General features: G+C 47.9%; 1 protein-coding gene across 7 annotated transcripts in view; it reads left to right on the top strand.

Moving 5' to 3' along the window:
- Positions 1-388: 388 nt before the first annotated feature.
- LOC122378313 (armadillo repeat-containing protein 2-like) overlaps positions 389-11,585 on the top strand; it is a 33,049-nt gene continuing 21,852 nt past the window's right edge. For 2 of the 7 annotated variants that reach the window (XM_043359249.1, XM_043359245.1), the window contains exons 1-3: positions 1,465-1,947; positions 2,213-2,362; positions 9,693-9,850. In XM_043359249.1, the coding sequence (XP_043215184.1) occupies positions 1,727-1,947; positions 2,213-2,362; positions 9,693-9,850 (529 nt within the window). In that variant the 5' untranslated portion in view covers positions 1,465-1,726. Of the gene's footprint in view, positions 603-1,442; positions 1,949-2,212; positions 2,363-9,692; positions 9,851-11,585 lie in introns of those variants that run through there. The other 5 variants (XM_043359247.1, XM_043359251.1, XM_043359246.1 and 2 more) reach the window with 5 other exon arrangements.

The following is an 11,585-nucleotide window of genomic DNA, read 5'->3' as shown; positions in this document are numbered from 1 at the left end:
TAAATACATTCCATTGCTCAGCACACATTGCGCTGTCAACATAATACTTTGCACCGTGCGCGCACGGCGTACACATTGCACTTACGAGTACACATATGTAGGTAACTAGGTACATCATACGCATACCAATGCGTGCAATGAAGCCAGCGGTAATCTAATCTTAAGGCTAGCACCAGCGGTAAACGGTTCATATTGACAACTGGGCTGACTTTGAATGACGCATGGCATGACTTAACTTTAAAGTTAAAAGAAAAATTGACCTGCAGATGTTGTGGCGTTGGGACCTGCACCGCCTGCTGGCTGGGTAGTCGTCGCCGTCGGTCGGCCAACGTGTTTGGCTGACGTTGCTAGGCAACGGCAAAGCATTCCCAAATGACGCGCATGCGACGAATCCGGCGGACGCCGGCCGGCAGTAGCAGACCGACGAGTGACGCCGGCACGTAGTCGCCGTTCAGAGGGTTGGCTGACTGACTCAACACCCTGCTTGTGACGAGCATTTTGCTAGTTTCTTCAATTACTAACATCGTTAACTTGTGAGGATAGATACGGGGTGTCCTGCCATCTCAACGCTTGTGTGCTGAAGGAAGGTGTGGCGAATCCAGGTAGGTTCTCTTCCCCATTTTTGATTTCAATCCGGTATCAGAGCTTGAGCATTGTCTGAACGAGTTTTTTTTTTTAATTTACAACGATATCTTAAACAGCTTACGCAATCTACCCCATGCTTGCCTTCGTTTTAAGTACTTATATACCTACCCGCTAACAAGGCTTACTGCTTAGTAAAAATGGAATGCCTCCTTTTGGCAGTAATGACAAAATCTTATCTTATCCTTCGTTTCCCGGTCGTTAAAAAAGGAAGCGGCGCCAGCCTCTGTTTATGTTAGTTGTTACCGGTGATAAATAGATCACACAACATAAGCGTGCCACTCCTTGCTAAACGTACCATGCGGCATGCCACGACGGATAGAACGCGGCAGCCGACATTTAGGTATGACAGAAGTAATTCGGTCTAAGCTAATGGTATGGCAGAAGTCTGCTGATTAAATGAAAACTACCTAATCCTCCTTGACTAGCAAATTTAGAATGGTCATCCATTTATGAGCTGTTTTATCTCTGGACATGTTTATAAAGTCTGATGGCCAAGAGTTGCGAACGAAAATTATAATTAAAATCTAAATCTTTTTGTATTTCAAATGAAATACAAAATGAAATACAAAATGAAATACAAAAAGATTTAGATTTTAATTATAATTTTCGTTCGCAACTCTTGGCCATCAGACTTTATAAACATGTCTTACAATACTGAACAATCTCTGGACATCTCTGTAAAGCAAAGAACTACGCAAAATATTTCTAAGAAGTTTTCCAGGATACGAGATCCATCAAAATATTTTGTCGTGAATTTAATATAAATCTTCTGCACAATGCACAATGCACATTGCGGGTCTCATTTAAATCAGGCGCGGCTAAATTATCACGCATCATTGGTATAACCTTCTTAAAATGGTCTTAGCACAGATTGAGCAAAAGCGTCCAAACCATTTAACCACGGCAATTGGTTTTGTACATCGTACATAACGTTCGCCAGTGATAACTTCCAGCTCCTGACTTTTCGACGCATGATGGTAAAATTTCATTCGATGCGTCAATCCTCGCTGCGGCGATAGGCACGTGCGTCTCCGGTCTGCTATGACAGCACGTTATCCGACTGTCTGGGGCGCAGGAATGCATGGACTATAGCGACTACTGCCGGCTGAGCAGCTCGGACGAAGAGGATCAGCAGCAGCAGCAGCAGCAGCGACGGCGGCGGGGCCAGCAGCCGGCTGATATGACCGAGCTGATGAGCGGACAGGCGTCAGCCGGCAGACATGGCGGCCTGCCCGCCAACGGAGACCTGCCCTTCTACGCCCTGCCCAGGGCCAAAAAGACGTCTGCAGAAATCATACATGAGGTTAGTTGATGACATCCCCTTTCTTTATCGTTAACTTTTTTGCAACGATTATTTTGCAAACCAACAGTCAAGTTTTTTTATGCTACTACCCAGTTCCTATTTCATTTAAATCTTTTGCAATATAACTAGCTATTCTATTCCATTCTCAAATACCACATTCTCATGCTTTTATCTGCGCCGATGTGATCACATCATCGGCTGAAAGCTGTTTGACTGAGATCTGTCTCAACTCGAGTGTGACCGCCTCTGGTGTGTGCGTGTGTCGGCTCAGGCTCGCGCGGCGCTCGGGGACGGCCGGGCCGTGGTTCGAACCGTGGACACGAGCCGTCCGTTCACGCCACGAGACCGCCAGAGGACGCTGTTCGGTACGGCCCAGACCTCGCCCACGTCCGGCCGGCCCACCAGTGCGTTCAGGTGAGAGCGGAGAGAGGATGGGAGGAAGGATGTCCTGTCTGACTTGTGACACTACATAGCCTGTAGAACGTGCAGGTCATCGCATACGATTACAGACACGGACATGTTAGCGTTATTATATGAGGAAAGTAGACAAGGTAATGGTGTCTTGAGGGTGTGTGGTGTGCAAGCTAATGGCTTGAGTTGAGTGTGTGATGAGTGTGAAATTGAGGGGCAATCAAGTAAGAGTGCAATGCATTTTTAACTTGAGCTTTCAGTATAGGGAAGTGTAAAACCAAGGAGAATATTAGGTCAATACATAGGCGGCACAAAACTACCTTCGGGTGAGCTAGAAGTATAGCGACGTTCTATTACGTTTCAAAGTTTAATTGAAAAGCCGACATGCCTCTGTTTCAATGGTCTGCCGGTCAGTGGGCGTTGCGGTCGGCGCTGACCGACACGGTGGAAGGCAGTGAGCGGTAGGGGGAGGCGGGGCTGTAAGGAACGTCGTCGGTGGTGGTGGGCGGGGTGGGAGGGAGAGGGACGGACTGGACACGCACATTGGGGTGCTATGGATCGGCGTGATCCGGCCATTTAGGCCACCAGGTCACCAACGCAGGCCAGATGGAAGCCGCGACAAGCGAATAACACGGTGCAACGCTGATATCATCCAAGTACCCACAGTGCAATGCAAACATGTAATATTCGGTTGTTATTCTTGTAGGGCGTTATTCATTCACAGTAAGAATACGTATTTGATGATAATATTACACTAAACTCATAAGTCATAACAAATTACATTACGTTGGCGGTGCTCGGAAGAGAAGGCAATACTTTCAAGGGATTTGACAAGATTAGGTAAATTGTCTGGACGCTACAAAGCTAAGCAGAATCGTCTAACAAACAAATTCATCCGTCTTAAAAGCACAATGATGCCAATATCCCCTTACGAACCAGGGTCGATGAAAAAGTATGGTCTGTTATGTCCTGCTGTGTCTGTCCGCCGTGCAGTCTAGCTACCTGGAGTGGTATACTGTACCGCAGTACGTTAGAGCCGGGCGGGCCAGTCTACCAGCGCAGGCGGGCGCGTAATCCCGGGCTGCGCGGCGGGCCCGACTACGCTTAGCAGTTAGTTCCTGATAAAGATAGCAATTTTAGACGCACAGTGTTTGGTTTGAGTTTGCGACGGCGTCTTTCGTTTGAAGACGTTGCATACATCTCCAAATTTCGTGATTTTGCATGCCTGGTGGATAAAATTAAAGAGCCGTGGCATCAACCACGCTGCACAGTGCACGCACGCATTATTCGTTTCGCTGAATAGCCAGCAGGAAAAATTCAGATCCAGACTGTCGTCCACTGTCGTCAATCATCTATCTACTGCCTTGTGTGCACCAATTACGCATACCTACTGAAGTAGATACACCTCCCTAATAACCGCCGAAGCCCTCCAGGTGGCGGTCGATCATCAGTGCACCCGGCGGGTCAGTTCGGCAGTGACCCTGACCTTCGCGCGCACACAGCACAGAGCCGGCGGTGACGCCATTCACAGGGGCCCAGTCGCAGACGAACGCCGTCCGCAGTGGCCTGTGCGGGCCGGGCCGCATTCAGTCGGCGTGACAGTGCCTGGAAGCGGACCCATAGAAAACAGCGGGCATTGGGCGACGGTCGATTGTGGGCGAACTCAAGGACAAACAAATACGAATTCCCCAGTGCCGACGCCAGGCTGGCGATAAGCTGGCCAGAATGTTATGCTGAATGTTAATGTTGAGCGTGACATGCTTTAATTTGGGGCTTGATTATAAGAATTGATTGAATACCAGTCTCTTCATTAAAACGACATTTTGAACATTGCTTTTCATGAATGAAAAATTGCATGATGGTCAGGCAAATAAATCAGGTTGACCTTTTCCTCGACATAAAAATGTACAAACCAAAAGTAATGTATGTTTAAAAACGGTGAGGATTCGGCCACTGGCTTTTATCAAAGCAACGTGATAGATAGCAAAATTCGAAAACGATGCATCAAGTTTTTGAAAGTGCTATCTAACTATCACGTTGGTTTGATAAAGTTGAGTGGCCAAAAGATCACCGTTTTTAAGTATATTTTTCGGTTTTTACATTTTTGATGTCGAGGAAAAGGTCAACCTTATTTATCAGCCTAATTATACTGAATATGTTCCTCGCGAGCACTGAATAATTTTACTAATCTGAAAGTCCATTAGTTGACGTTAGTATAGTCGCCAGTGATAACCTGGCATCAATGCAATTTTTGGGACTTGAACAGCAGACTTTCAGCTGAAATATCGACTGGCTTTCAGTTGAAATGCCGGTGACAGCAACGGCATGACTGAGCCGTTGCTGGGTTGTGGTTGCCCGCTGAAAATAGGGAATGCTAACCTTGAGCTAGAGCTATGTGAACCGATTATTGATCCGGATTCCACAGGTGAAAGGTTACTCAAACGTCTAGTTTCTTCGCACTTTTATTTCCCTCGCTTCAAAGTCAGTAACTTGTCTTGCAGAATAGAATGGCGATATTATCTGCTATGTTTTTATTTAACACCAAATTGTGATGTCAGCGGCCACTGCGATAAACCACTTTTGAACGTTTTGGTTGGAACTTCCACATATTACAGTTTTTCATTTCACATCAAGACCAATGCCATTTAGATTATGAAAGGGCGGCCTTTTAATATCTGTTTTCAGAAAACGTTAATTTTTTAGTCACATTTCTGTGAAAGAGCAGTTGTGCAAAAGTAAATTTAGAGAATGGCGCCATGAGATCCTAAATCTGTCAGGCAGCATAAGAACATATTTATGACGCTGGGCCCTGCACTGAACCGCCACTGACCTGTCGTCGAATCGTTGATATCTCTGCACTCACCCGGCCGTGACCTGCTGTCCAATCTGTGGCACCCCTGCACTGACCTGCCAGTGACCTTTCGGCTGATCTGCGCCCGCCGTCTGCCGTGACTCGGTATGCGGCGCACCACCGGTCGATCACGCCTGGAATGTGACGTGACGGTCACATCGGCTAAAACTGGCAGCCGCAGCCATGACTGCATATGTAGACGGCCGCTTCGGGTCCAATAAGTTTCCAATCTTGAACAAAAGCACATAGCTTAGCACAACTATTTCAGCTGCTTGGGCTTCATTGGCTGAATTCAATCACAGTAATACTAATACGAATGTGTTCCACACTGACATACGCGCACTTTATTAACCACAGCCACACCCGTAGACTCTAAGAGGACATTAACCGCGGATACTTTGTCATCTCTATCTTTAGAGCAAACATATACCATTGGCTGTACGCTCAGATGTCAAATGCTGCACTCCACAAGCTTAGCATAAACCTTTACAAAAATAGCGTTATATAAGCAAGCCATGCTGGTCTAAAACTGCGGAGCCTAATGGGACCTTCAGAAAGGTCATGGAGGAATTTGCCCACAACAGCTTCGACGCATTCGTTCATGGTAATGGGGACGATGCTTGCTCCAATATACCCACTGATCGCTGCTGATCATGTATCAAGGAGAGCTCCAGCCCCTGCTGAGTGGTCAGAGCGGTAAGCTCACGGAGCCGACGGCTGATCTGTGACCAAAATAGAGTCGGAGAGACCGCTGAGTCCCAGGCCGAGCTCTTACCTCCTGAGCTGGCCTTCAGGCGCCCCGACCGGACACTTCTGTGATCTGACCTGCAGCCTCCAGCTCTTTGGCATAATCTCTCATGCTCTGACCTGACCTCCGGCGTCCTGACCTGACTCTCCACGCCTTATCCGCGTGACAGAAATGACGTGATGACTTGGTATGATGTGACATGACGTGTCAATGACGTGACATGGCGTGACCAGGCGGCGTCCCAACACTTCCCGGTAGCCGTGATGCGATATCGTGATACCACCGGTCGAACCTAGAGAGCGGCGTGACAATCGATACATCGTCAGTGGTCAAGTCGTTTCTCGAAACAACTGTTCGTTTTCGATTTGCTTAGACGTCGGATGGGCGGCTCTTGGAACTCGTAGATTAATGTCCAGATTAGTCCATAATGTCCATGCACATTTGTTTAGAAGGATGATGAAAATTAATAGGCATTTTGCTCGTAACTATTAGAAAGTCAAAACATGTTTTTCTTTTTTGTTATGAGCAAAAGACCACCAACCTAAATGTCATCATCCTTTCAACAATTTTCACCATTCTCAGCTTACGTTCAGATACACAGTTAATGCCATAGATAACATATTTTCTTATAATATACTTCCATATGCCTGCTTATGAGATAATAGTATAACTTACCTATAAATCTCAATTAGGTATCTAAGTTGCACCGATAGTTGTGTGCAATTTAGCTAATCGTGATCGGCCATGGATTATCATAAATGCTGGATAGCTGATCTTATCAGTTATCAATGACATAGCTGCTTTTAGGACTTTCATACGGCGATACGTCAGTGTGTCTAGGAATGTATTTATTGCTGTACAAGTTCTATGCAAGCTATGCCCGAACTCAACCGAGGCTTCCGCCCGACCATTTCATGGACGAGCTAATCCTGTTCTCAGTTTCATCAAAGTTGTGTGTTTATGACCAACTGTCGGTCTCAAGGGATTTCCGAGCTCCACGAAAGGCACAATCGACTCCTGTATCAGTAAAAACAGGCCGTGTTTTGCTTTCTAAGCGTTGTGTTCTGGTTCTCTGTTGATGCCCTCCGTGCCAGGCACGCGCTGCTTCTCGCTGATTGGTCGACGATGAACCGCGTCACGCGTGGCGGCTCTCTGATTGGTGGCAGCCTCCGGCGATCGCGACTGATCGTTCACATGATGCGCGTGACGCAGTTAGAGGCAGATTCAGACGGTCCCTCGTCGACCCCCAGTGGAGGGATAAGGGGAGGGGTGATGACTGGCACTACCAGCCAGACTCCTTCCACCGTCCACATCACGGCCGGCGGCTGTCCATCCACTCAGGTTCACACTCACAGGCCTTCCAGCTTTGATAGCCGCCGCCTCCACAGTGGCGGCGGAAGGTATTCTAGGATAGGGGTGCAAACGATATTGAAGCGCCCCTTCCCGCTGGGCGCCCCTTACCATGCCGATGGCCGTCCCTGCACTGGAAAATCAGTTTCGCCCCTATACAGGCGCCCATAGAAGTTTGCAGAGTGCTATTCCTGGTCATAATCATCTCCCCAGTAAAAAAAAAAAGCAAAATACGCCCTAGCACTAGGGGTGTAACCGCCCATACGGACAGTGCAATTTTACAGGCCCCAATCTCGGACCTCCCTTAACATTCATATGTTGTAAACGGCAAACCGCCCCCGATAAATGTTACACAAACTAATTTCCTCTCGCATATCGGCCATCAGGCGCCCCTTTTTTGTCGCGTGGAGCCTGCAACGCTATAAGCCCTCATATGTTCGTGTTGGCGTTCGGAGGCTATCGCCTTCAAAGACGTCTCCATAAATGTTTCTTTTTCGTCCCACACACAGGCGCCCCTCTTCCGCATGGCGCGCTTCTCGAGTAGCTGCGCCCTCCTAGCCTTTATCGCCTGGCAAGATTATATTCGACAGGGTCGGCAGCATCTGCCTTTGTTTCAGATAAGGATGCCCTCCACTCTTCAGCATATCAAAAGATGCTTTTCCCACGTCATTGCCACCCTCTTCGTGTCACAAGTGCCTTTATCAGTTGCGGTGTCGCACTGCTCAGCTTTATGGCTGCCGCACCTCTTAACTTCCTGCCTCCTCTACAGATTTTCGAGGCGCCCCTTTCCATAGCTTTAGGGTGCAGCTGCCCCCCTTGCCCCCCTGCTTCCGCCGCCACTGCGCCTCCAACGGCCACTTGCTCTCAGTACATGTCTTCGAAAAGCGATTTGCACTGCGAAAAATACAGACTTGGAGTGAATAATGTTTTCAGAGCTGTGCTGAGATTTAAAGCGTATTACGCTTAAATGATTTATCATATTTATTGTTTTACAATCACTCCGGGTTTAAGCCCCAAATAGCGAGATTAGTTGTCAGTCAAGGTTTTTTTTTGCAATGTGGGTATTCCATATGATTTGATGTAGGCTGTCATGCTATTCAATAACGATTCTCCGTGCGCCGCAAGCAAATGACTAATGACTAGTATAGACAATTTTTATTGTCTCTGATGCTTGCTGCTTTTGGTGGTTTTGAAATTTGATGGTTAAAAGTATACTAAAAGCAAACATGACATTTACATGCTGAATAATACAATAGCTTGGTATTTATAGTAGGTATAGTATGTATTTGTCTAAAAATGCGGTACCTACTTATATAGGTAGGTATTTTGCTTACGCGCGGGTCTGATGTCTGTCTCTCTGCCGTCCTTTTACACTCTCGCTCCCTAGGCTCACGTCCCAAGGGTCGGGTTTGGCTGGCCTGTACCGTTTGTCGGAAGTGACGGGCGATGGCCGTCTGTCGTGACAGGACCGATTGGGGTCGGCGACGTCCTTATACCACTGATGGCAGCGGACGCTCTGCCGAGCCTCTCGCAGAGACGTGCCGCAGGAATGGGGACAGCGGGAGCTAAGCGAAGCTCACGGGACATAACGGGACCTATGGGGAGGTTACGCGGGACAACGGCATTTATAGGGTAGCTCCCAGGGATTTAGTGCTCGCCTCTGTAAGATGCATTTTACTGTGGAATGGTGTAAAATACATGCTACAGTATTCCACTTCACTTGACTTACGGAACCAGCACCCAAAGGAATATTACCAGTACAGCGCCTTTTGGGGCGACTAACGGAGCGAGCGAGGGGATGAGTCTTGCACGTGCGAAATTTCGAGGGGGTACCTCCAACTGACTTGTGCACGGCACCCTACTGACCGGTTTCTAGCGATGTGCCAAATTTGAGCACAATCGGCCCAGCCGTTCTCGAAATCTGGGAGCGGCACCCTGCACGTGCGCACGTGCAAAATGGGTCCCAACTGACTTGTGCACGGCACCCTACTAACTGGTCCCTAACCGTGTACCAAATTTGAGCGCCATCGGTCCAGCCGTTCTCGAGATCTGGAAACGACCCCTGCACGTGCGCACGTGCAGCAGCACCCCAACTCTGGCACATGGATATGCAGTGCCTAGTGGGTGCCTACCTACATGCCAACTTTGAGCGTAATCGGCCAAGTAGTTATCGAGATATTGCAACAATTACAAAACTGACACCTCTTCGTTTTGCACGTGGCACGTGCATAAGGGGTCACCCACATGCATCGGGAATAGTCCAATACTTGGTAGAAGGAATGAAGCTACCCTACAAAAATTACCGCGTGTAAATCGGTCTTCTTTGCTGCAGAGCGCTGCTTTGATGTCAACTGACAACGGTTCTGTTTGTGGTGTTGTTTCAGCATGAACAGCCTGAGTCTGAGTTTCGACACGAACGATTCTCGGCCAGTATCCGGAGTTCGTCTTCTACCACTCACCACTGGCCGGTGTTCGTTCGGAAAGAACGGCAACTCGCCGCGGCAGGAGTCGATCGAGAACGTCACCTTCCCGGCACTGTCAGGTTAGTCAGCGAGTCACTGTCATATGTCAGACACTGTCAGGTGAGTCAGCAAGTCACTGTCATATGTCAGACACTGTCAGGTGAGTCAGCGAGTCACTGTCACATGTCAGACACTGTCAGGTGAGTCAGCGAGTCACTGTCACATGTCAGACACTGTTAGGTGAGTCAGCGAGTCACTGTCATATGTCAGACACTGTCAGGTGAGTCAGCGAGTCACTGTCATATGTCAGACACTGTCAGGTGAGTCAGCGAGTCACTGTCATATGTCAGACACTGTCAGGTGAGTCAGCGAGTCACTGTCATATGTCAGACACTGTCAGGTGAGTCAGCGAGTCACTGTCATATGTCAGACACTGTCAGGTGAGTCAGCGAGTCACTGTCATATGTCAGACACTGTCAGGTGAGTCACTGTGTCACTGTCACATGTCAGACACTGTTAGGTGAGTCATCGAGTCACTGACATATGTCAGACACTGTCAGGTGAGTCAGCGAGTCACTGTCATATGTCAGACACTGTCAGGTCAGTCACTGTGTCACTGTCATATGTCAGACACTGTCAGGTGAGTCAGCGAGTCACTGACAATGTCAGACACTGTCAGGTGAGTCAGCGAGTCACTGACATATGTCAGACACTGTCAGGCTAGTTACCGAGTCACTGGCATATGCCAGACACTGTCAGGGTAGTCATCAAGTCACGCCATCAGTCCGACACTGTCAGATATTTCCTGACATGTTTCTAAGGATGTCATTTATTTACATTCAGGACTCGCAGTGTCCATCGTAAGAATAATGACGTTATGTATGTGCGTTGGGCACATACCCTTGCATATAATACGTGACCCACAGCGCACAGCCAGTTTTTACTTCTTACAAATTCTGCTTACGCTGGTAGCTAATTAGCTTCTAGCTGAAAGCTCAGTTACATAAAGAGTGCTTTTTTTGTAAAGTAACTGCTCTCGGACAAATTGACGTAGCGCTCTCTATACCGTACTAGCCACTAATGCTGTTATTTTATGGTGCCCATAAACTACCACCCCCTCAAGTATCGTAAGAAGTTCGGAAGGAATGAAGGCAATGTGACATTTTGTTAGCACATCGATGCGCTAGCCACTAAGTCACTGACGACTGAATATGTCATGCCAAATTAACCCGCGCCCCGCTGGGCTATTCAGCCATACGCGCCCTGCTGGGGGGGGGGGGGGCAGCTTCTGCCCCCCTGTCTAACTTCCGAACCGATGGTCGTAGAAAGACGGGGAAAACGGCAATCGAAAGTTCTTAACAAGATGGATCTTAAGAGCCCAAAGTTTTTTGCTTAAGTAGGTCAGAGGTCAGGTCAAGGTCAGGTCAAGGGTACAAAATGCAAGTTTCTACAGTATCGGCCTTACACCGTTGTTGCCCAAGAATGGACTGAGACTGATTGCCCAAAACGTGTTCTTAGACTACCAAGACAATATTCGTTGCATACAATGTCATTCAAAGGTCAAAGTCAAGGTCAGGTCAGGTCAGGTCAGGTCACCAAAAACAAAATATAGAAAAGGGCATGTGCGACACATGTTTTATGGGTCATTTTACTCATAGAATTCAATCGGCGCACTCAATAAGTGATATGGACCATCTCTGGATGAATTTCAGGTCGAGGTCAGGTCAAGGTCAGGTCAAGTAAGGTCAAATTTTGGAGTTGGTTGTTAAGGCCTAAAATGGTGTCTATCTGATGCAGTTTTTCACGGCGAATCGA

Source organism: Amphibalanus amphitrite, unplaced genomic scaffold (assembly GCF_019059575.1).
Source record: "Amphibalanus amphitrite isolate SeventyFive unplaced genomic scaffold, NRLGWU_Aamphi_draft 000057F_arrow, whole genome shotgun sequence".
NCBI classification, from domain to species: Eukaryota; Metazoa; Arthropoda; class Thecostraca; order Balanomorpha; family Balanidae; genus Amphibalanus; species Amphibalanus amphitrite.
Note: the sequence above shows the minus strand (reverse complement) of the source record. Positions and strands in the feature narration are given on the sequence as shown.